Source organism: Spodoptera frugiperda, chromosome 1 (genome assembly GCF_023101765.2).
Source record: "Spodoptera frugiperda isolate SF20-4 chromosome 1, AGI-APGP_CSIRO_Sfru_2.0, whole genome shotgun sequence".
Taxonomy (NCBI): Eukaryota; Metazoa; Arthropoda; class Insecta; order Lepidoptera; family Noctuidae; genus Spodoptera; species Spodoptera frugiperda.
In genome coordinates this window covers 3,894,655-3,921,494 of record NC_064212.1, presented here as the reverse complement: position 1 = coordinate 3,921,494, position 26,840 = coordinate 3,894,655, and the positions used below count along the sequence as shown (strand labels likewise).

Below are 26,840 nucleotides of genomic sequence, written 5' to 3'. Positions count from 1 at the left end.
ACTACGGTTAAAGTTTAATTACGGTGTTCGCGAACGAGCCATGTGATAGCCGGAGACTTAGCGCGAGTGAGTTTGTTAACGGACGAATAAAACTTTGCACTTCTAAAAGCTTTCATGCAAGTTTTATAGGACTGAAAAATCACGATTTATTGCTGTACTACTATTTTTAGAATACGTGAATGTAGTGGTCCTTTATCTGATTTTATGTATGTTTGAGAGAGGTCCCTAATAAATTAATATAATAGATTTCGAAGCTACAAATAGAGACAGTAATTTAACCAACGTCTCTTCAGTAAACTAATTCAATAGAAAGGAAATAACCCTTACGTAGTTAGCTACCCACATCGGGAACGTGTGTACTTTGTTGCACGTGCCTCAGATATGAGAGTCCATTGTGCAGTGTGCCCTATGTGACTCAGCTCCGGTACTACCAATGGCGCACACTCGACCTCAAAACTAGATTACCTACACCGTTGTTTTGGGGAGCCGCCATTGTCTTGCCGCAAACCGTGTCCGACCTAACAAAACAACGTAACACTCAGCTCAGATTGTCAAGTTCCGAGATTAATTAGGAGAACGTTTCCCGTTTGTCTCAACGTTTTTAGGAAGTGTTAATTTCGCTTTACTTTATTATGATCGTGCGTTGTGGCGTGTGACAATGCGTTTTTGTGGTTGTCACGGTTACGTCAACCGCCTTTCTCAAATTACGACAGCGCTGCAAGTTGTTATTGCTTAGCTATTGCCGTGGCCAAAATACTTTGCTTTACTCTACCGTAAAAATCTGCTATAACGCTCGTTAAAAGTTCCTCACGGCGATGTTTGTGACCTTAATTGATTGTGGAAAAAATCAAATAAGATTTGTATTTTCCACTGACAATAGAAGAAAATGACGTTCTACATGTTCAAATAAGGTCGTGTTTAAACACTCATATTGTATGCAAATATGACATGTAAATCTAATTACATTGTGGTATGTACGATGTAGGTACATAGCATACCTACTCGTGTTATCAACAGTACCACAAATAAGATTACTAACATTTGCATGCCGCCAATATCCGAAACCGTTCGCGTAGGGAGCGCGCTCACTGTCCCGTTACAACGCGATTACCATTATGCTATTACTTCTGAAATGTCTTCGGGGGTTTATCAAATGTCTTATATCAACTTCGGAACGTAAGCTTGTCTTATCCAAAACCTTTTTCTCAAAACATTTTAAATGGAAAACCCTTGTGTAATACTGACGTTACATTTATTTAAGTAATACATTGAGTACACTTCTTATTGCTGTGTGATAAGGGTATGGTATAAATAAAAAATAATGTGCGCAATGGGAAACGGATACTTGAAATGCTTATGCGCAAGCGTCTCTAAGGGTCTTCTAACACCACAATTATGACTCGATAAATTTGGTGTTGTTATTACCGGAGCTATAAAACAAGAATTATAGAGGGGGTGGAACGCCCTAGCGATAAAAAAAATTTGATTCTACGTGTAATTTTTGCTTCAATTTAATGTTTTATGCGGTAAAATTATGTTTCTGATGAATAGCACTACAGATATACTGTAAGTTGGTGTCAATAGGGTAATAAATATGGACGTAAATTAAACTTCTTTATTACATATCAATAATAACAATGAATGTATCCTTGCTCGTAAATGAGCGCTGGGTATGAGTAGCATACGTTTTAGTGTTTGCTTACAAAACGAATATCGATTACCCTGACGCCTTGGCGCCAGTTCCAATTACATCAATCGACAGAACAGTATCGATTAGAATATCGATCGTGCATCTAAGATGTGTGGGTTGCAATACAATACAGCAGTCGATGACACGGTACACATAATCGTTTGCGATCACTCATCTCACAGTTAGCCGATGTTGTGACATGTGTTATTATTATAATAATACACTTTCGCTGTTGCGCCATACAATTAGAGGCGTGTGCGATCCACGCTGTTAACTATAAAGTCTTCTTGCAATAGAAACTGATGGCGCCCATAGGAAACATTACGTTTCGTAGAGGACATAACAAAACTTTGGTTTTATGTATGATATGCAGGCACACCTGGCGTGTCCCTTTCTTCAGGAAAATGGGACAGGGAAACAAAATGTAATAAAATATGACAGCTAAGTTTTACAACCAAAATAGGTCTATACACGGCATATCATTAGGTCATATACCATACGCCCCAGAACTCACCAAAGAGAGAATTAATTCAATCTATAATTTTATGGTTCTTCATTCTTTTTACAATTAAAATCAAATAAACCAATTCTTAGACCAACCCGTGTTATACTTTCTTATCTTATATTTTTTTGCTTTAATTTGGTTAATGTAACTAGAATATTTTAGGAGGAGGTAAGGCTACATCTTAACATTTTCATTAGTAAGTATATTCTCTAAAATTCTTCTAGATCATAAAACTGTAAGACTGTATCCAAGCCCCTTGCAACGTTCGAAAGTTTTATCCGCACCATTTTTGTGGATCCACAATTCCCCACAATCTTTATGGCTAATTTTATTTGGGTAGCTTTCTCGTAAAACCGAGATCTTCTGGCAATAGTCCTCTGATCGTTTTACGTTTAATTTAAAAACGGATGCACGGAATTCTACAAATTTTATAACGATCCAGTGCCTATTGTCATTTATGCTCGTTGCTTTCTTGCCGGTCACCTTGAAGGATCCTCAAGGGGAGGTTTTATGAGGTGGTGGCACTGACGGGTTTATGACCGGTAGGACGATGTCGAATAAGGGTTCTTCAAATGTTACTGCGAACATTTCCTCCAGCCGTTGCTTTATATTCTTTTCTTCTTTGTTATTGCTAATGAAATAGAGCTTCGTTACAAATCGATACTGAAACAAGGAAATGTGGCAGTGTCTCACCTCACGAATCCCATTTTTCGGTTATCAAATCTTTCGACACGAGTTCGATGTGCGTGGACGTTACATGAATAATTTATTTTGTTATTATCGCGCCTCTTTGTTCTTTTATTCCCTTGTTATAACGAGAAGAAAGGCGGTATCTCGGGCTCCGTCGGCGTAGCTCGCGGCTATACGGCCGACGTTGCGCAAAATGTTTGCTAGCAAACAGCCAGCTATCGCTACAATGGCCCTTATCTCTTGGCAACGAGAGAGCATCCCATAGAAACTGAAACTGAACAATTTTACAACTGCAGTATTTTCTAATATGAATTATTCTATTATTAACCTTTACCATCGTGAACCACTCTTACGTATCATCCTGTAAAGAAGCACGAAAGACTCAGTCCTTCGGGATAATTCCCCGTAATATGGGGATTACTTGCCGTCTCGGCCGTGTTGCAGCTTATGACAAATGGGAAAGTGTCGCCGAGGCTTAACTTTCGCCGTAATACGACTAAACTTTTAGGGACCCGTCAAAAACTTTCCTAAGCACAAATTACTGTGTAAAAGGTTACGTGTATACGTGTGAGTAATAGTATATGTTTTCTTTATTGTTTCTTTGTATCTATAACTGTATATCTCGTGTGTCTACATGTGTTGTAGTTATTATGCTCGCATTTTTACATTGTATTAGTTCCCAGAAATAAAAAAAGTTCTTATGTACGCGTTTCCATAAACAATCTTCGGAATTATACGAATCGTCCAAATAACCACAAAATCTTATATCCCCGCGGTAATAAAATCCGACAGCATGTTACTGTCCCTAGCAATACTGGAATTCTTTATCACTTTTCTGATAAAGGGAGGAGTGGGAATGTGATTTGTACTAATACCGGCTTTTAGGAGGCTTCCCTGCGGACCGCGTTGGGGGATCCGTCCTACGGGCGTTATCTCCTATTCTCCCTGATCCCCTGGTACAGCGGTGCGCTCTCGTTTTCAAATGAAATTGATTCCACTGCGAGTCTCGTGTAAATTGAAGTGCACTGAATTAATTCCATCAGTGATTGAAAAGTTCTCGAGTGCGAATCGGCAACTGTGAACTGGGAGCGGTCTGCATGCTCAAACAGTGAGTGCACATAAATATGGAGAGGTTTTAATAAAAACTAATCATAAAGTTTATTTTGCAGTAATTTTATTTGGTTAAAACAATTTTAATTAACTCGATGCAATACCTGGATGGCTGTGCTGGATAACAGTGAGCTAAATTAAAAACATGCTAAACAATACTTTTTCTTCGTGGACACTGTACTAAGCAAACTGTGATTCAGCAGATAACTGGCTCTACTGTACAAGAAAAACTAAAGAGTTTCTTTACAAACTTAAATTGGCCGCGTAGCCGTTGTTTACAGGCAACTAGCGGTATCCAATCGTCTGGGAAATTATTAAGGCGGGCGGAAGTTGGGCGGCGCCCGCCCTCGACGCGTTGCCATGGTAACGCTGGAGCCTTGAATTAGTTAAACGAATGATGAACTCCACCCTTGCTCGTTCACGATTGTTCGCGTGCCACATTGCACTAGGATTTATTTCTGTAGCTATTTCCTATTGTCATCGTTTCATGAATGCCCTTGTACCAATAGTTACGTTAATCGGTTGTGAATAGATTCTTAAACCATTGAAGATTTATAAGGGGTTGATTATTGTCACAGCGAGGTTTGAAGCTTATTTGATGGAAGATAAGTTCGATATTTGTACCTACCGACTTATTTCAGAGAAAACTAGTACTGGTTGTAATTACCTACATATTCATTTCACTTATATTCTTTGAACTCTATATATTTACTGAAATATCAATGCCATCTCCCATTTTATTAATATAAATTTGTTATTCAATATTGTCACACTACATTTCCATGAAAAACTCGCAACAGCAAATATTTACAACGTTATTAATTTCAAAAGCACACAGTAATATAACTTTTACTACGGCTTTACCTTTGTTCTACATGAAATCGCGTGCGGATTTATTTTGCATTCTTCTTCGTCAAAAAGCTTCATAATTTTCAGCTCGCCTACAAAATAAATAAATCCTTTTTATAGCAAACATGTTTGAAACTAATTAAAATATTGCAGGTTCACTCAACTCTAAAATAAAGCTACATCGTAATGAATGAAGTTGTAATAAATTAACAACTTTGAAGTCTGGTTAACTTAATAACTTTCATAATTAAACGACTTGTAGTCTTTTTAAACCCTCTTTGTTAAAATCTGACGAGAAAGTAAAGATTTTCATCGCGAAGCCTTTCACGTTGTTACTTATTGAAGGGTAGGTAATAATAAATTATCCCTGTATTAACAGATCTTTTGATTAAACCTTTTTCAATTTTAAAACAACCGCAGTTTTATCGTTGATTTCACTTTTTGGGAACTTATTAACACGATTTAAATACCCAACTTATTAAACTGAACGTGTGGTTTTGAGTCTTGCATTGTTTTACTTGTCTTTTTTACTATAAAGTTGTAGTAGCTACATATGGTTGCCTATGACATGTCTCTTGAAAACTCCCTTTACTACCCCTACATAAAGTCCCTAGGATTAATAGTTGCTTTCTTGTTTTACTCTAGTGTATGTCGCGACGAGGTCTATGACCGACGCCATTGGGTTGCTATGCCAACGAATACACGATGGCTACATGCAACCAGCCTTTGGTTACTGCTATGAAAAAGCTTATTATGAATACACCCTTTTCAGGTTTTATTTCTCCCTTAAAACCTTTCATTTAAGCAGTAACGTTAAACTTTGTAATGTAATGTATAGGATGGTTACTGACGTAGTGAAAGTATATTTTGTTTACTCATTTCGTGATTGCTTATCTTGATATCCTGATTGATTACAACGTTTATCGTAATAGGAAGTTATGGCCCTACTGACTCATAAATAAAATAACACAGTTTAAAAGCGTTGATAATCATGAAAGGCGTTTGGCATCTGATTAAATACTTTCAATTGTGTTTATTTTAATAGATCCTATGCAGATACTAGTGCTCGAGTAATGTAATCAATAACTTATAGTTTCCATCTTTATCCAGTTGTTATTGTTGGCACAGTAAGCTCTCGTTTTACATAATATTATTCCCAGCGATATACTCCGGATCTACGGCTAAGGCACAAATAACTCGGAATGGAATATTTATCTTTCCATTTGAAATGTAAGTTGCGTTCATCTTGTATTATATTAGGATCGTGTGTCTGTATTATCGCTTGTTACCAGTTATAGCTTCCGATATGTAGTGAATATTGTTAGGGTTGCCCAAAAATGAACTTCCAAATCCCAAAAGTTGTGAAAAAGGGACTGATAACTTCAGAGTTACCGTTTCCCATACTTGATTTGTGAAAAACCCAATAATATATAAGGAGGTATTGTGTGACTTTGCTGTTGTATTTCCGTTTGTTTACCTGCTCCGGGAATTTCTGCTTCTTTTTAGTTTTACCCCTGTTGTTTGATGTTTTGTCGAAATTATGTCTTTATAGTTGTTTAGACAGTTACTTTTATGGTACATGTAGACTAAAGAAAAATACGCTCGAGCGAATCTGAATTCTTTTGATCTGCAATAAAACATTTCATACTATTAAACATGCTGAATTTCTGCGAAATTGCGATTTATGTCTTCCACACATTATCAAAATAATATTATAAAAATCCTACGCCAAAATAAATAACAGTTTGTTACACATTGAATTTCTCATATTCCAATCCCACATCATACCAGACTAGCCTTTTCCATTTATTTCGCGGCTTTGCGCCGTCAAAACAAATCTATATTATTTATTCTGGGGTTTAGCCGTTGTTTGTTTTTGTATGGCGATGCCCCGATACATTTACATGTACGTTGTACGTGCATAGCTGAGTGTAACCCTGACACGTGTATGTGGGTACGATAGCTGATGGAGCGTGAATGGGTCGCGCCGGATCCGTGCTCCGGTGAGCCCATTGTCGTCTTCCGCGTTGCATTACTGCATATACTACCTACATACATCGGTACTGCTATCTACTGTCTGTTCGTACATACACTAACACAACTACACGTGCACCATCCGCACATTAATTACTTCCAACTCTGATCCAACGTCAGATCGAACAGGATATGATTTTAATGGCATTGAATTCGTATGTGATGGCCCATAAAATCGTACAGTCATAATATCTGTACCTACCGCATAAATCGCATTGTGTATAATATTATTATTCTGTCTGAAGTCTGATCTTGCTTAGATATAATAAATACGCCGTTCAATATAGGAAGTGTTCGGAGGAAAAACTTATAAGTAAGTATTTGTTGTAAAACTTTAGTGTGGCAGTTTGTGTCGTCGTAAAAATCCTTTAACAGCCGTACAGTTTGATATCAGGGAACATTGTGGAAGTTTAACTTTAGCTGACTCATATCCTGATATCGTACGGGTTATCCACAAAATTTATGCAAATTTTTCCCTTCCAGGGATCCTATAAATTTTGGGTGCCTATCCTTCCATAATGCGATGGATGAGTAAGCGGGTTTTCACTTACCTACAGCGTGCGAAATTTGTTCCTTAACTGTTATCACCTGCACGTAACAACAAAGTTGATTAATTTAAGGAAACTCGTTACTTAGCTACGTTCAGAAGCTTTCTGAGGATAATTTAACATACAAATGAGCTGATAATATGAATACCGCCTCCCGTGTTGGGCTTTCTCTATCATGTACACATTAACATGTTGCGGCAATAAATAAATCAATAATATCGGCTAATCTGGATTAGTGTTATCAGTATCACGCAGTGGCACCGAATCACATTTTTTGCATTTTTGCGATATCTTTAATGGATTACAAAGGTGCAAACATTCAGAAAGTAATTAACAGGTAATACTTTATACCTAATCATATTAAGGGCAGCAAAACAAACAAGATAAATAACTATATGTATAGGTTACTTACAAAACTTGTGACGTGTCGGCCATCTCTCATCAATAAATGTCAAAATAAGCACAAATAGGTGTATCGTAAATTATAACAGTGCCCCCTAAACAAGTTGTTTCCTTTGCCTTAAAACTTTGACAATAAATTATATTTTGTCCTTTTAAAATGTTTCGTAGGATTTAGAACGCTTAGTTATTATATTACTCAGATGATGTACGTTCCTTCTTAGTGTTTGTTATTACGAAACAATTTAGATTTTAATTTAAAGTTAAGTTATTGCTTTTGATTCTCTTTCTACATTTAAAACAGTAGGTAAAATAATAGTTTTGTTATTTTTTCCTTATCGAATAGATTTTTTTTTAATATACCTTGGTGTATTAACCAAAAGATAAATAATATTATAATATTGACGTTGGGTATTCCCAATTTCATGTTTTGTAACTACTTGTTTACGTAGAAGATACCTGTTCCAAGGAAAAGTCTATTCAAAACAATATGACAATGAAAACAAACAGTTTGTAAGCGCTGTTTATCTCGTCGGGTAAGACGTAGCTAACTGGGAGAAATGGAGTATTATGTAAATTTTCGACAGCTCTACTTTGTTAATATACCGTCAAAGAAAAAGAGGAAAAACAGTCTGCTTTCAAAGTGTACATAAAATATTTATGCGAGTACTTTTCCATTTTTTAGATTAAATATCCGAACGCTCTTTGCTTTTTGACTTTCCTTTAGTGAATTTACACATTGTAACGTTTATGCTCATCACAAATAAATGAAAAATGTTCTGTTATCTTTTCAAGGATTAGTTGCTTTTTCGCATGAGAATCTTCTTTTTGTAGAGCATACTTAAGCCTAAGAATATATAATGTACTTATCATATTTCGCACTAAATCATTCATGGTCGTGCTAGAGTGATAAGGTGCTTATACCTCAGGGGAAAAACAAACTTTATAACTGAAGAAGTTACTCAACTACATACAATAGTTATGACGCATATGAATACCTACATAGTGTACTAGGGCAACAACAGCCCACGTTGTATCTACGTATATTGTATGTGCTTAAATATGCTAATACATTTTCCGAACTGAATAATGTTTATTAATGAGGATTTAACAGTTTGCCTAAAGGATAGAATAAATCTGTCTGATAGCCCGATTTAAATATTACCTACGAATTGGATACAGAAATATCTCAATTTACAACCGAAGCATTTATTGAAAATTCCGAGAAAAGTATTTCGAAAGGAATCCTGGTATTTACGGGTGCGAACTGTGAAACATTTTATCTGAAATATTCGATGGAGTTAATGAATAACTGATGAAAATTCTTTAATAGACTACGATGACAAGGTGATGTCTTCTGGAAACATTAATCATTACACTTAAGGAAACTGTCAAGTAAACAAAGTACTGCAAATGACCGACTGCATTGATCTAACTGCAATTTTCTTAAACTAATATGTGTTTCTAAGAATTGTATAAGGTTAATTCACTATGTTCCAGAGAATCCTTGATACTCTTAAGAATTAACCTAACCTTGGACTTATACTAGCAATTATAAGGAATTACCTAGTATTTGTTATTAACCTTCCTGTTTTTTTCCAGGGAACAAAATTATGGATTATAATGGAATATCTGGGCGGGGGGTCGGCGCTGGACCTGATGAAGGCCGGCAGCTTCGAGGAGATGCACATAGCGGTGATACTCCGGGAGGTGTTGCGAGGCCTCGACTACCTGCACTCGGAGAGGAAGCTGCACAGAGACATAAAGGCTGCTAACGTACTGCTCAGCGAGATGGGCGACGTCAAGCTGGCTGATTTTGGTGAGTTTCTTCGTAATCTTTAATTATCTGGTACTTAAATCGTTGTTTCATTCGAAGATCTGATTCGATGGAAAAATAACAAAGAATAAATACGATTTTTTTTACACAATCTTCAAAAATAAAATTAACTTCTAACTGCTAAACTTAGTTTCTCCGTTTTCATAACAAAACATAAAAGCATTCAATTTATAATAAGGGCCCAGAAATGGTTTTGGGCTTCTGCTGTTTCACCAGTATTTTAAAAGGGTAACAATTTCGTAGATAAGGAACGGCGCCTCTTGCACTTTTTATTTCCATCCTTGACCGCCTTTTGCCTAACGATAAGTCGTCCCCGACCGGGGAAAATTCTCAAAGGAAGATGAAAAATACGAACTGATTTCAGAATAACGTCTTTATTGAATGAAGAATAGATTTTGATGCCAGTATTCATAAGGATATGAAAGTTGTATAAAAGTTGAGCTTTTCATAAGGAGAACTCTTTGTGGACGGTTTTTATACCACTAAATGTCTTTATAAGAGTCCAAGTGAGACTTTGACGTCGACAGTTTTTGCTGTCGTACAGAAAAGTATGAGATAGGTTTTCAACGACGACATTTCTTCTTAATATCAGCCACTCGAATTATCATTTTCAGTAAGATTATGAAATCAGTGACATATGGGTCGTATTAGCATGCGTCGTTGTAAGCCCCTCGCGACAGTAATCTGGCGGTGACATTAATGCCATGAATGCTCTAATATAATTAACATAATTGTAGCCGTGACAAGCCATCACCCGTTAAGTGTCAAGTGCGACTGATTACATCACTATAGACTCAAGATTATCATTTGTAGCAGTCTTAAGAGCACATTCTTATGCATCACTGTAAGGCCATTAATATGTAAATGCCTTTGCATAAATATCAACTTTCTTTAGCTTCGTTCTTGCACATCTGTCAAGGTTTTTCCTCCCATTAATTTGATTCAGAACGCTAAGCAGTTGTGATACAGAGTTTCGAACAAAATCGTAACGGATGGACGACTACTCCTGCGCACATAAAACGAACCATGCATGCAGTTTGAACATGAAAACCATTCACAGTGGATGCTTATCTTAGAAATATATTGGTGATGAAGAATTTAGAGCAATTGTATGTAGAGTTGTGATTCTGCACGTTCCAACATCAATTGTTATAAATGATCTTCGAATGATATTGATTTCTTTGTTGTATGGTGACAGTGTACTTATATTATCGTAGTTAGATGCTGTTGCCTCTGTCGACGTAATGGTGTCAACTTTTACGTCACCCAAGGGAAGAGTTTACAACAGCTAACACTGTCTGACTATACATAATTGACGATAATTTAATCAACACCGAAGATTGTGTGTTGTTGATGAATGGTGTCGTAAACGCGTGTGACCTACTTACTTAGTTCGACCATTTAAATATAAATGCTTGTTCTAATCAATAAATATCATTGCTTGCCCGTTAATGGCACCGTCTGCATTTAATGGCTATAATTTAGCGCGTTGAATTTGTATGTTAATAAATCTAGCTGTCTCAGCTTTACGTAATTAACCGCATTTATAAAGGAGATTATAAGAAATTTTGGGAGCAACAGAGCTATTTATCAAGGCCCAAATCTTTTAATAAGTTTCTGGAGTGTCATCCAGGGAAATATTATAAGGAAGGGCGAAAATAAGTTTTGGTCAGCTAGAGATCGTATCTTGTGGGAATTAAATCGAGATAACAAGGCCGAGGATAACTTAATTTTGACGTGAACCAACTTCGTCAACGAGAAAATATTATGAGTAAACTGTCCGTTTCTGTAGTAAAAATATCTGACGCTTACGACTGCATTGTGTACAGTAAGTTTTAAAAAACATGTCGGAGCTACAATATGGAAGCTTGCATTATAAGTTAAGCGCGCATTATGGCCATGAATTCTGGCTTGAGGCCAATGTTTGAACCGTTTGCGGGGCAACTGTGAGCCGTGCCAAAGTAAAGTGAACGCCCTTTGCTTCGGGAAAGAGGCGTGAAGATTTTCTGGCTCTTCAAACATCCACGTTTACTGGATCTGGCTGTGTTTGTTCGTACAACACGTGTAGAATTCGAAAGAAATAATCCGTTTGCAGTTCTAGCCGTTTGTTGTGATCTTTGACACATGGAATAGTCTACGAGTGTTTCTGAAGTAGGTTAACAGTCAAGTGGCGCTGAATTTTAACTCTTTATGTTTATAGCCACTCAAAGCTTTAACCTTTCGGTTTATGTTTACGAATTCGTTCAACACGTCATATTGACAGGTTTTATGGGCAGAGAGCTGCTTTATCGATATGCTTGTAGTACCAATCTGTACCAAAGTACCGATGCAGTTTTCGATCGACTGTTTGCTTAACCTTGCTATACCGATCAGCGGAAAAGCTAAACTAGAATTTTTAACCTATCTTTCGGTATATTTGTGACATTTCTATTAATTTGCACCGATACTACTGTAGAAGGAAAATTACAGTAGGTATTGTTGTTTTACTCCAAATGGAAACAAACAGTTATGAGTCACAAAAAAGCCCGCATGACTGTGCCGGATCTTTCGAAAGCTTCCGATGAGTAGCTATAAAGGACCGTATTTTTATTATTTTGTATAAACATTTTGCATTTTATACAAGTCCCTTTTATATCTTACAAAATAATGATATTTCTCACAATATCTTTGTAGATCGAGAGCGTTACAAAAATATCTCGAATTTAAAAGGGAAATTGTGTCGGCTATACAAAGTATCATTTTATAAGTAGGTACTTACTCCATTTTATTTTTATCATTCGAATCAATCAAATATAATATTTCTTGAAAACGAGGTACTTATTTTTTTGTTCTACAAATTTCTATACATTTCTCCTAAATAAATTGTTGTATAATTTATTTAATCAAGCCATTGCTTTGGTAAAATTAATATTAATTAAAATTATCCTTATAAGTATTTAAAATGATCCTTACCTCATTACATTATGTGGTTTTCCTTGACATACGCACGATGACCAACAATTGGTAATAATGCTGGTTAATATAAAAGGTCTCGTTTATCAATTTTAATGTTCACGTGTACCTGACATTTTGCCCAGAACGGTTCATATGACCCGTTTTACGACCCCGGGGGTGGATGTGACCACAGATGATGTTAAACCAAAAGATCTTAATGTACGAATTAATGTTTCATGTACGTCAAGTTTATTACATTCTACTTTATGGTTTTGTAATAAAGGTTGAATATTGATTGAAGTTGAATAAGATATTTGATATTTTGAAGAGATATATGTGCTGGTGTCCCTACTGATGAAGTCTGCAATTTATAATATCTGTTTGGTAGAATATTAAATAAATGGCTACATTATTTTCCCGGAATCACTATTATACCTACAAAAACTACATATTTTCCTTTCATACTTTGCTATTTTTATCGCCATTAGTTAGTCACATACAACTGTCGTCATATCATAAGCTTCCTTATGTGGTTATGGTTATATGAAATACTGCATAAGGTCAGGCTCACGCATCACTCCTTGTTGTTAGTATGACGTTGATTCGAATAGTTTCAGCGTGATTGCTAAGATATGGTTATTTACTTTCGTCAATGTTTTGTTGTTAGAATTAGTTTTCATATTCCGTTTACCTTCACTAAACTGACAGTTTAGCAGTAATTTCCCCGTAACTGCAGACTAGCTAGCAGGTTTACCGGGGCTCTGGATCGAAAAGCAGAAGTTGGAACGAGTCAGTAAGAATTTGATAATCCCTCTCGCCTCATCCAAGGCGGGAGACGTAATATGATGATTTTCCTCCCTCATAAAAGATCTCCACAATTTCCACATACAAGTTTTTTAGAGTGGTTTCATCATCAATGCCATGCCCAAAACGTCAGCATCAATTTTGTTGCAAATCTATTGACCTACGAATCAAAAACAAATCGAGGAATCAAATCAACTCGTGTTCAGTAGTAATATTTCACGGTCTTTGTACAGCTGACCTTTATTACTGTTTTTCAAACATTTACAATCAACTCTTCCGATCGTTGTTGGCACTTGGCATACATTCACGTACCAATAAATATCCATGACAGGTACAGCAAATTAGAAATGTACGTACATACGTATTTATTTATATACCAAAACAAATTAATCACTCCGTGATTTGTTTGTGTACTTTTGTTTACTCGTGCTTTACCACGCTGATGTATTTATTCGTATTAGAAAATAAACGTAACAAACAAACGTTTCATGTGTCTTGATCATGTTAATACGTATTGTGTTTGTTAAGACTTAAGCAAATAAATAATGATTTTAACAAAGTCATTCGTTCGTACCTAAACTTTGTCTACATGGTTTCCCACATTTTGTTCAAAACTCAGGGTGACTAATTGGGAATTTGCAAATAAAGTAGCATTTTTTCCTTGTAATAATTTATTAGGTTTTTTGTCATTATGAGTCTGTTCATTACCCAATACACATTAGTGATTATACCTAATTTCGGTTCTTTAATGTTTCCAGGTGTGGCGGGCCAATTAACAAACACGACAAGTAAACGCAACACTTTTGTGGGCACACCGTTCTGGATGGCGCCGGAGGTGATCAAACAGTCCTGCTACGACAGCAAAGCCGACATCTGGTCGCTCGGCATCACCGCCATAGAGCTGGCTAAAGGCGAGCCTCCCAACTCAGAGCTACACCCCATGAGGGTACTCTTCCTCATTCCCAAGAACAACCCCCCGCAGCTGACAGGCAGCTACTCAAAACCGTTCAAAGAGTTCGTCGAGGCGTGCCTGAATAAGGACCCAGAAAATGTAAGTTACATAGCACACACGGATTAATTTCCCCGACCGTCGGCTTTCGTATAGTGTTTTTGTTAGAACCCTCCCGAGTGTTTCGGATTACGGTCTGATCCCTTAATCTGGGAGATATGAACGCGCAGTTCATTGCACTAAATATATTGTTTTAGAGATTCTCTGTCCTAACGCAACCTTAGCTTGGGATAATCAAAATTCGTTTCAAACTTCCATTATTTGTTGTGGCAATTTGATTAAGTTGCGTGGGCTAATCAATGTTTTGAATTGTTTCAGAGACCAACAGCTAAGGAATTATTAAAGTTCCAGTTTATCCGGAAGGCGAAGAAGAATTCGTATCTAATGGATCTTATAGATAGGTATAAGAAGTGGAAGGCGCAGCGGAGCGAGGAGAGTGAAACTGAGTCGGAGAATTCAGACTCGTGAGTACATCACATGTTGGACTAAATTCCTTCACTGACGAATCATCAATAACATTTACACACGCTTCAATATTATTTAGGAGATTTCTTTTTTCCGCACGACCCTTTATTGGGTACATCATACATAGTAAAAGGTATCCTTTTTAGTTCGTACCTCCCCAATGTGATTTTAACACAGGAAGCTTTGACTGCCAAACTGCTAACACGTGCCAGCATTTCACTGAATAATTACACTTAAGCTTTATGAGGAAAACTACATAATAATTACAATTTGGAGCTGTTCGTATATTTCAGAATAAGTAGTATAATCACGTTAAGTCAGCGATCCAAAAATGTTTTGAAACCTTTCAGTGTTCTTTGAGCGGTAACGACACGAAATACGTGAACAAATGTATGCCCCTTCTTGTTATTCATTCGATTAGTCATAATTCCTATATCCAATTATTGTTGTTGTTGTTTTATTTTGTTACCACAAACTACAAAGCAATTTAACTACAATATGACGTTATAGAACGATATTTGAACATAAACGTTTGATGTTCCAGAGAGGAGTGTCGGAGTGGTGACAGCGAGGCGGACGAGCCCTGGATCATGACGGTCCGGGGCGGAGCGCTACAGCCGCCTGCAGAGCGAGACAACAAGCGACGCAATAACCACCACGACGATAACGGTGTGTATTGTACGATTTATCTTGTGAATATAACAGTTATGTTGGTTTACCGCCAGGATAGCTAGTGTAGCCAGAGGTCTCTTGTCCTATAGACAATTTGCTAATGTCTAGTCATTGGACATTAAATTTTTGATAGCGGACATACATGAAGTAGAAAATCGATAGGCCTCCACATATTTATAAATTGTATGAGGGTTAAGGTTATTCTTTTTGCTATAACAATGTTGTTGTGTGTTCCAGTGACAAGTCGCGAGCCGGTGGTGGCGGGTGCGGGTCCGAAGCAGAACGGCGCGGCGCCCCCGGAGCCCGCCCCCGGGCCGGTGGCGCCCCCCGCGGCCGCGCCCCCCGCGCCCCCGCACGCCGCGCACACACACACGCCGCACTCACTCAACAACAACACGCCAGACAAACTGCCGGTAAGAATTGCACACTTTTAAAAGTCCAGAGAAAAAAAATTATGACCTATTTTCTCTCAGTCAATAACTTGTAAAATGCTTGAGAGAGATACAACTCTCTGAAGATTCATGAAGCGTTAAACAACTTAAAATACAGAGTGCATAGTAGTAAAGTTATGTATGATATTAGCGTCTATGCACCTTGAATGAGTTGGGTCGACTGAGGAAGTATGTATCACCCTCTCACGAAATACTACCGCAAGGTGGTGACCTAATGTTGCTGCGTTTCGTCTGGTGCGAGATCCGGAAATGAATTCGATTAGTCATAACGTCATCGACAGACGTTTGGGACAAAATGCACCGTGTTCCACGGAAAAAGTTAACGAAACCAATGTTTGGAAAACTGTACAAGCTACCTTGGACCAAAATCTACTAAGAATGACACCAAAAACCAACTTCAAATTGAAATATTACTATTTCCAGACCCGGCAGTCGTCGAACGTGCAAGTGAACGCGGAACAGAGGAGCACGAAGGAGCGCGAGCGCGACCGGGGCGACCGCGACGAACGCAAGGAGAGAACCGAACACCAGCCCTCCAACAGGGATAGCGTAGTCTATAATAAAAACGTTAGTACCTCCTATACTAAGTCATTTGCGGACATTTTCATAAACTATCTATCTGTTGTCTGACGTTTTCATTCTACTATTAAAAGAGACTATGACCTCTGAGTTTGCTTCGGCATTTCTTCTCAGAGCAGTCGGATAGGAAATGCCGGACTCATCTAGTTATTTAAGAGAATGATGTGTAAAAGAGTTACATTGTAATTTATTTGCAAAAATAAATATCATTTAGAGATTTGACGAAATACTAACTGGATTTATTAAAGAAACAAAATGTTACAAGGAATAATCTTGTGTCTGTAAAAATATTCTTGAAAGATAAATTCACTGAAGAAATTGTCTTGTTTGTTGTGTGAGGTCAGTGTTTGATTATAGGTTTTTAATGATTTCAGGCCACACCTCTGGACGATAGAGGAAGAAACAGTGAAGAGAACAAAGTGAAGAGGCATCCGTATTTGCAACAACTTATATATCCACTACTCAATGAGGTAACTTGATTACAAAGTTCTTATTAACTACGTCGTTGGTCGAGTGCATGCAAACAAGATGCTATTGGTGATGATGGGTGTGATTCTCGGGTCAGGAGAATGTTAAAATACTTTTCAATTTTTAACTCTCAACTAAGATAATATCAAGAGTCACCTTTTACGCACTTACTGGGCAGAAGTGCACATATTAATTAGTTCAACATCTACGTATGAATCTATGAATGAATCTAATGTTTCTTTATTTGGTTCCACTGAAGCAGACATTTTTTAGCATAATGAATGAACAATAATTGCCCAAACATGTATGTAACTAATAAAGTGTAATTTGTCCCTCAGCTGTCCCGCAAGCACGGTTCAGGCAGTGCGGCCGCTATCGAGGAACTGCGGCGCGCCTTCGAGCACGCGGAGCGAGCCGCGCCGCACCTCACTCGGGCATTCGTACAACAGGTACGTACTATACAAAGTATAACTAGCTTTAACTCATTAAACTAGTCTCATACAGATCAGGTGCCATACTCAGAGTCATTTAATGATTACTTAAACTATTCATTAGTAAAAATTTTGTTGCGAAATAATTGCAAAGGACTGGGTTAAGTAACCATTAAAGATGTGACGGATACTAAAGTAAATACTAAGAACGGATTCGAAAATGAATGAGCTGATTCTCCTGTCGCAAACAGTGTAGTTTGTATATTCTTCTTGTACTCTACTTGTACTGAACAACGTCGCGCCGTTGCATTGAGATGGTGAAGCGATATTAATTGTGTGAACAAAATAAGTCAATCTGTCTTTCTATAAATAAAAAGTAATCTATACTTCCGAAATCAGCTTGTTTTAATTACAACTTATACTTAAATGAATTATTTATGTATTCCAGGTGGTACAGAGGGTGGCAACTCAGTCGCATCAACCATCGACTCCCTCCCACACTCCTCCCTCGCAGCAGTGGATGAGGTAGGTACGGTAATGTCACTTTTTATATTATCATACCCCTTTACTGCACTGATACATCCAGTATAGCTAGCACAGGTGACGGGCCCACGCTTTACAAGGAAAATAGCGTACTTGCATGTCTAATGCTTTCAATTAAATAGTTTTTGTTTTTCTATTAACCTATTGGTTTTGGTTTGGTTTATTTTTAGAGTATGCTATCTTTATTATCGTTAGTAATGTATAAGCTACTTAGATAACATTGCTATAGATTCATAATGTTATCTTGAGTATCGAATAAAATACATACTTCTACGAGAATCCTTTGAAAATAGATTTATAACCGTGTAATTGATTTGACTGCATGGTTGGTGTGATGGCTGGACAACCGGCTGCCGCGCAAGTAGCAGGTTCGATCCCCGCCCGGAGCAACTCTCTGTGTGATCCACAATTTGTTGTTTCGGGTCTAGGTGTCATGTCATCATATTTATGTGAAATAGTATGTTTGTAACAGGAGATAAAGGAGATAATCCTAATGTGAGGCAACGTTAGAAGAACCAGTTATTTTACATAGAAAAAGAAATAATAAAGTGATGTACCTAGTATAACTCGATATTCGTCTCTAAATAAATTTTATTTGGCCTCACTTTTATTGTATTAACGATATATTTTTTCTGTGCACAGGGACCTATAATATCAGTAGCGTGAGCGATCTAGACGCGCCGCTACCCGCGCACTGGAGATGAGACCATGTACCAATGTAGCGGCGGACACTTGACGACATATTTGTTACATCCACACCCACCCCACCACACGTGTGATATCTACGTAGTTACGTAAAACCTTACATGTAATAACTCAACTCATAAAAGAGAAGCTACGATTCTATGTCACATTTGTTAATTTATAAAAATAAATCATGAATCAATGTTAGTTGTTCTAAGTAGTTTTGTTTTGATATACGAACATAGAAAGGTAGGGGATTACTTCTTGAGTTGAGTTCACATGCAACGTTTTCCGTTTGTTACGTAATGCGTTATAGTTATAAGACCGATAGCAAATTGTACGTCAAACGCTCGTCGTCTATACTTTATCAATATCAAAGTATTCACATCAATTGCTATTTTATAGAACATTTTACTGTCACGTTTAGAATCACGTCTTTGATAACTAAACACTTAGCAATAGATCTATTTCTATATTGCGTATGTTTCAATCCTCATTTCTTAGTTCGCGCGCTACCTGTTCCGACACAAGAACATATTTCGATGGTACACAGTAATCAGTTCTCGTTCATTCTGTTTTTATTTATAAAATTCTCGTTCTATTTGTGTTCTTATCTATCTCTGAACGATAAATCTATTTAAATTATTTTGTTACTGGATGCAATGGGCATTACAGTTAGAATAATCTTTATCGTCACGCTGTGATTATCATATTTTTTTATATTTATCGTGAACTGACGCACCTGTCGAATATATTCTTGCATACACCACTACATTGACAAGGCATTAAACTATTAGCATTTTTTGTTCCGCTAACAAAATGTTATGTAACAAAGGTCGACGTGTAGCCGCAACCGAGTCACAAAGTTGCAATGCCATAGTGTAATAAATAAAAATATAACGTAATAAATACTTAAGATGGTTATGTCTTATAATATTTTATATTATGTGCATTATTTGTGTAAATATCATTTAGTTGTGATGTCATAACGCCTGCGGTAACTTTGTTGTGCTAACAAGTAACATAATACCGGCGAGGTGTCCCCGCGCGTGTTACTGTCGCCCGCGTGGCCGCATGTTTAAGTTTTCACTGTGAGTTGTTTTAGTATAATTTCCCCGCGGCTGTTTGTTGAGTGCCTGGGTTTGTTTACAACGGTATTGGATCTTTTTAACTTAAATATTCGTGGAGAGCTCATTCGCTATACTTCGCCAATATTTTGCCATAATATTTTTTTTCTAAAATTTATTTTTTACTAACACTATCGTTTTGTATAGAGAAGTCTGATTGATATTGTGATCAGTCGTCTAAATTCTAACATATTTATATGCTTTAGAAATTGATGTTTGAAACTTTATAGAAAGTGTTAAGTGTCATTCCAAACAAAAGACAATATTGTCAGCATTTATAGATTATTTGAGTTGATTTTTGTGAAGTCGCAACATCTGTGAACTGTCCGCTTGTGAAAATTGTTATAAATTCCCGTAGTTTAGTTATTTGAAGCTTAGATTTAGTTGTGTATTCGGCTACTTACCGACTTGGAATAAAATAAAATTAGTGACTAATACATGTTCTAAAAGAATAATAGTCCGATCACTGTTTCATAGTTTCGTTTGTAATTAGGAGAGAATAATGGTAGAGTGATTCGAAGGATTCAAGTATTTTGTTAATATTACGATGCTGACATCAATGACCATGCGATGTCGTTATAAATAAAAAACATGCTTAATATGCGACAATATTTAGCAATTGGGAGTATATAGAGTATATTATAATGAAAACTACAAACATTATTATTGCTGTGTAAAAATGTAAACCTAATATAAATGTAAATTATGTAGTATAATATAAAGCTGTTTTATGAAGTGTTCTTATAAGCATATGGAGAGTAGTTATTGTCTTTCCAATTTACGTATGTGAGCGCAGCCGAGAGCGCGGCGCGCGTTGTTTATAACGTCTAGTTTGTAGTGTCCAGGTACCTCGGTATCGTAACGTAGGAAGGAGTAATAAATTGCCTCTGACGCGTAGTTCATAAGTCCCGGTGTGCCGTGCTCTCGGACTGCGCTGTATTTTGCCTTGAATTTTTGTTTTGCCATGTGAAAATATCATGGAAGATGTTAGTTTGATTTCGATGGAGGATCAAAAATTATTTTTCCACTTGATCGTATAAATAAAGCGTGTAGTGTTAGAGGTGGGCGATAATTGTTGATTATTGATTAAAATTAGGTGTTTGTGGCATTGGATAGTAGTTGAGACGCGTTGACAACGTTGAGGACGGGTCCGCGTAGCGGCGGTACGCGCGACTACTGACGACGGCACGTCGTGTCTGTCACGGGAGGACTAAAGTACCTCCCTGCGTACCTCCTCTACGCGGGCGTCTGGCCCAGTAGTGGAGTGTAGTTATTGTTATCTTCGGATGTTGCAGAAATGTTTCGGGATCGCGTCGTTTGGTTCATGGGTATTTGTGATCATATTTGCATAGTTATTAAAATAATAAAAAATCTATATTATTATTATATAAAAGTCTGTATTGAAAAGGACAGTAGTTGTCTGTGTAGTTGTGTTACTGCGCGCGCCACGCTTGGAGGGCGCGATTAAATCGTTGGAATATAACTGGGAAGACGTATCGGTGCCGTTGTGGCGGGATATAAATACGCGCCCAGTCATATTTGTGGCTAATTAAAGGAATAAGTTGCGGAGTCCACAGCTGTAGGTGCAGTGTGCACGTGTTGCAGATGTCGGGCGTGAGGCGCGCAGTAGCACTGTGTAAAGGAATAAATCCACGGCCCTCCACTCGTGCACCAACGTTAACAGCTAACGGCGCGTACCATTAGTGTAATGGTCAATTAATGTTACGGCGTCATCATTCTAACACGTTTATGTAGGAAACAAATTTGACTCTGAAATAAAAGAAGTTATTTAATTTTGGAAATGTTTGTTTTATTTTTGTCACTTTCCCAAAAAGCTGAAGAAACTACCACACGGTCCCCAATTCAACAAAGTCGATATATAATTAATAACTAGGTACTTGCTGAAAACTGAATTCGGTTAGAATTATTGAATGGAACAACTAATAAGTAATCTGCCAAAACATCCTAAAGTTATGAAATTGGAAGTTAAAACTGTAGGAGTTGTTGGCCTTCTAACTACTGGTAAATAATTACCTAAAGGACAAGAAGAATAGTAAATCTATATCTCTTGCCCAATTTTCTTAGGCTACATTCGCTAAGTTCAACTCTAGTAAACCCAAACTTTACAATTCCGGGTTTGATTCCCGGGTCAGGTAAAATAATGCTATTATGGAGAGCTTGAGAAACAAATATTTTGAATTTTTACGATCGAAAACAAACTGCTGAGTAACGTCAAAAAATTTGAAATCATTCATTATCACACGCATTTACCATCAGCAATACTTTTCAAGGAGTGTGGAATGACGTCCACCGTGTCCGACGAAAAGCAGTAAACTCGCACCTACTATACGGGCCTTATCAACTGGTTTAAAGTTTATGTTACATTTTAATATTATGCAATCGGTCTTCCACTTTAGCATGGTCGTTGCCGTGAGGGTTAATTTCAGGTGCACCTGCACCTACCCATATCCCATATATAGACGAGATTGGTAATCTCAAATCACTGATGCATCCATAGTGTACAGTGTGGTCTACAATTTTATACAGTAATATGTTCCAACTATGGGCCCTTTTGGGCACCTCGTCCCTCTTCCTTTTTTTTAAGTGGGGAAAATCATCTAACGTTTTTTCCCGCTCTGGGTAAAGCGTGGGAGTGCCAGACACTTACTAAAACCACTCCGTTTCCTACTACTTCTCTTCGAGTCGGAGCCGGAGCTTCTCTTGGGCTCTTCGTTATTGATCTCAATTAACTGTCGATAGATATGTTGAAATGCTGGTTTCGATTTAAGGACTTTTTAAAAATTTGGCCCACAACCTAACCATTTCCATCAATTGTAAAATACATCTTGTGTGGGAGAGCCATGCTTCGGCACGAATGGGTCGGCTCGACCGGAGCGATACCATGGCCTCACAGAAAACCGACGTGAAACAATGCTTGTGTTGTGTGAGTGAGGTTATCGGAGGCCCAATTACCCACACTTCCAATCTTCCTAACTCCGATTCCCCAACAATCGGTAGCGCACTTGTAACGCCTCTAGCTGGTGTTTCGGATGTCCATGGGCGGCAGCAATTGCTTATCATCAGGTGATCCGTCTGAATGTTTACCGGCTTATTACCTACATAAAAAAATCTTTCAAGGCCACCTCAGAGGATTCGAAAAATAATATCGAAGGAAAATACGATTTATAGATTTGTCTGTACATGAGGTGTAAGTGCTGCAAGGGGCAGCAGCCAGGTAGGTACTAGCCAGTCGCCCAGGCCGCAAGTTGATCAGCTACTTAGGCGGCTACGACATATTCATTCATTCATCAAGAAAAATATTTAGGTTTAAAAAGTAAAACAACAGAATAGTTTTGATTTGTTTACTGACTAGCTTAACAATGATACAAATGTACAAAAATACAAAATGCGCGAATACAATAATACAATGGTAATTACACAGACATCGAGCGAGATTCAGCGCAGATCATTCAATAACACTTAAACATAATGAGACATAATTACTACAAATCAATTAATAATGTCATAAAGTACTACGTGTGATGTTAATAATTTAATTCTACAAGCTAGACGTATGTAAGTATGGAAGATTACAGTAAATCGAATTAAATAGACGTTGCCTACGTTTTGGGCCAAGTCATATATCTGTCTTTCTTACACGTAACTCAGAAGACATTTGTGTGAGAGAGATAGCTATAAAACGTGGCCCAAACTAAACATCATATATTTATATTGTATTTAGTAATATATTTACATACATACATCTAAGGACTTATGCTGACTATTTTATTTTTTAACAAACGGTCTTATGTGTGTGATTGATTTGAGACTCAACTGTTCTTTTCAGAATAATACAACTAGGTATAGTTCTTTTCATAACTTTTTCAAGAAACTATAGTTTCAAGTAAATCTTCACGATCCTGAATTAAGCTTTTCCTCATCAGACAAAACTCCTTAGTCTGCACAAGCCCTTAGCGTACCAGTTTGCCTAGTGTTTACATCGGAATATAGTAAACTATTTACATAGATATAACTAACGGAAGTACAATGCACTTTGATAGCGTTACATGCTACATTACACAGATTATTTATTTATTATGTTCTACAATACAAGTTTGTTAAGACTCGCTGGTGGCTTTATGATGTGGATAGTCATGAGATAAATATTTGCACACTTCCGAAGTTCATTCAAACTCGGTTGCAAGACATGTGTAACTAACTGTACCTTTCGTTTTTTTTTCGGTTTGAAATATCGCTTGGTGTGTTTAGAAAAAACCTGACTGATATTTTTGCTCGTGAATGTAGATACTTATATACCTACTTTTGTAAAGTATGCTATCGCTATGTTCCTGTATTTTGCAGGGCCACTTAAAAGCATTCTAACGATTATTAAATTCTTTATTTTCAAGCGAAGCATTAGCGTTTGTTTAAAATTTCCAATAAAAATAATAAAATACTGTTTTCCTAAAAACTTTGGTTTGTATCGTGCCAATTAATAAATTACCAATTTATAATTTAACGAGTATCTAATTATAAGCTTTTTATATAAATCAATCTTTTGTAGGAACTTATTTATAAACATTACGTACTTAGAAACAATTTACTAGTGGAATTGTTCATAAATATTTTTAAATAGACAATGTAGTCATGATTCTTGTGAACACCATAGTACTTAAGGTGCCACAGCCAATAGACATCGGGCATTCGATTCGGGTTAAAACCCGTTAGTCATCAAAAAACTGGTCCATCGGATCACAGAATGAATCTGCCCACAAAGTATTGTAGCACACCTACATAAAATCACTACTACATCCTACTTTCGTGTTACTTTCTCCTTAACAAATCATTCATTAGGCCACTAATGTTTGAGAGATGAGAAGTACAAATGTCTATATAAGTCTGTCAGTCTACTTATTCTTGTAATTTGCGGTCCAGTAAGTAATACACGAACACCTCATTCAGTCACGACCACTCTACAATGAAATACTTACTGTAAAACAACAATTTCACAACATAATATCTACGCTAGACGACAATTCGCAGTTCTGAATACATACATAACTATCTCTACAGCGCTAACTTTTTATTACTCAGTGAGTCACCCAATAAGTTGTTTACTAATTTGAATTAACCTTGCGTGTAGTACACAATAGTATAGGATTTAACTCGTACGTGAGTACGTTGTTATATTATGCGTCAACAGATTGTTCAATACGGTGTGTGTTTACCGTTAGATTACAAATCAAACAGCGCTCCTCGGTGACTCATCCGGACATCTTCAATTAAATCATCTTAAATATCACAGAGGTATTAATTACATAATTCAGTCGGTGCACAGATCACCGTGCTGTGCCTAATACGTGCCCTTTCACGGTCGACATGGGAACGACACATGCAGAAAATAGCTGTATCAAAATAATACGCGGGAACATTTTGTTCTCACTTGTTTTCTAAATGTGACGTCAGTTATAAGCATTGCAGCGTCTGACAGTGAAGAGAAAATATCCAGCTCGATAGCCACTAATGGGCGAGGCGCACATCGTATGCAAAACGTATGCGACGATATTTTAATCCCGTTCCTGTCAGGACGCGTCGGGCGCGCTGATGTGTGTACCGACCTTAACACTTACAACTACGGTATAAAATGTATTCTAGTTACAGTTTGCGACACGAACACCGGACGAATGTAATTTCTTCATCGTAGTGTTGATCACAGGCAGTGTTGGAATGGAATATTGGACTGGAGGGGGCCCCGATGACAGCAGTTCGACTCATTAGTGCTGAGTCGAGTGATTCAGGTGTTCTGAGCTGAAGTGTTGATACTTTCACAATTGGTAGTCATCTCTTTAGCCTCCCAGGTCCGCTTGACCCTGATCTTCAGTCCTTGATGATTCAGCCAGCAGGTAACACCTATGGAGAAAAAATACTTTAATAAATGAGAGAAGAACGCGTGCCTGCGTGACTCAGAGGTTATGTGACGCGCGCAGTGACTCAATCTTGTTAGCCACAAATAATGGACTACTATTGGGTAGATATATGCCTTCATGACGAATCTATAGCTATAGGGACTTGTTGTTCAGGATGTGAGTGTTTAAAGGAAAACGTTATTGTACACATACTTAGTTGTTTTTCAGGACCACTTCAAGCCCGATAGTAAACATCCGTTATGAATCTTTTGAACTTCAGTCAAGTTGATATCTATATTTAATCAATAGAAGGATGTTTTCAAACGGCTCAGGCTCGGCTCGAATTTCCTTTATCCCTTTACGGTTTTCAAAACAATAGATATAGAGTAAGTAAAATATTCTTTTATAAAAGAAATACTATTTTTTAATGAAAGAGAATAATATTTGTGTATGTCGTGTGAATTTTTTGAATGCTAACTCTTTTGTGTCATTCAGGTAAAAGGAAAACAAACCGTGTAATTTCCCAAGCTGTGACCGGTTGTATACAGTTATTGAGTATTAGACAATAATACTGCATTGGAAACACTACAAAAAGTACAATAATATGTGTCCGATAGAACAACATAATGTGAAGGTAGTATGAGTATCTACATCGCCTAGGTTTATGCAAGGTTCCAATAAAACAATAACGATGACAAATACCTAAGTATGTGCAATTCCATGTACCCATGAATGCACAGTTATATTAGCCAAGCTATTTACATATGGGAATATAATAATAATATAATACTTAAGTAATGTTACACAAAGATTACGTTCATTCATAGAGCGATTAGGAAACACTATATGAATATATTTTCTAAGTACTTTATACGCTCAATGGTAAACCGAATCCAGTTCAGAACTGCTGGTTTAATAAAACCAGAAATGCTATAATAATAAAAACCGGTGGAACAGCTGTAAGCAAGTCATGGATTGGTAAGATGATGTAAGTATATAAAAGGAGTGTTGTGTGGTTACTTTGTTGGTACATTTGTGATACAAACATGTCCCTTATTAGATGAAGCATCCTGCGTACAGGTCAGGACCTCTTATCGGTCTCGT

General features: G+C 37.2%; 2 protein-coding genes across 5 annotated transcripts in view; one reads left to right on the top strand and one right to left on the bottom strand.

Moving 5' to 3' along the window:
- LOC118273005 (serine/threonine-protein kinase 26) overlaps positions 1-21,632 on the top strand; it is a 72,490-nt gene extending 50,858 nt beyond the window's left edge. For 2 of the 4 annotated variants that reach the window (XM_050704658.1, XM_035589733.2), the window contains exons 3-12: positions 9,428-9,644; positions 14,159-14,451; positions 14,728-14,873; positions 15,419-15,543; positions 15,784-15,959; positions 16,422-16,565; positions 16,952-17,047; positions 17,384-17,494; positions 17,925-18,001; positions 18,662-21,632. In XM_050704658.1, coding sequence (XP_050560615.1) covers positions 9,428-9,644; positions 14,159-14,451; positions 14,728-14,873; positions 15,419-15,543; positions 15,784-15,959; positions 16,422-16,565; positions 16,952-17,047; positions 17,384-17,494; positions 17,925-18,001; positions 18,662-18,671 — 1,395 coding nt within the window. In that variant the 3' untranslated portion in view covers positions 18,672-21,632. Of the gene's footprint in view, positions 1-9,427; positions 9,645-14,158; positions 14,452-14,727; positions 14,874-15,418; positions 15,544-15,783; positions 15,960-16,421; positions 16,566-16,951; positions 17,048-17,383; positions 17,495-17,924; positions 18,011-18,661 lie in introns of all 4 variants that reach the window. The other 2 variants (XM_050704583.1, XM_050704604.1) reach the window with 2 other exon arrangements.
- Positions 21,633-23,178: 1,546 nt separating this feature from the next.
- The window catches only part of LOC118273006 (integrin beta-3), a 47,773-nt gene continuing 44,111 nt past the window's right edge, over positions 23,179-26,840 (bottom strand). Inside the window, exon 7 of the mRNA XM_035589734.2 lies at positions 23,179-25,740. The gene's annotated coding sequence lies outside the window, so the exon portion shown is untranslated. The remainder of the gene's footprint in view (positions 25,741-26,840) is intronic.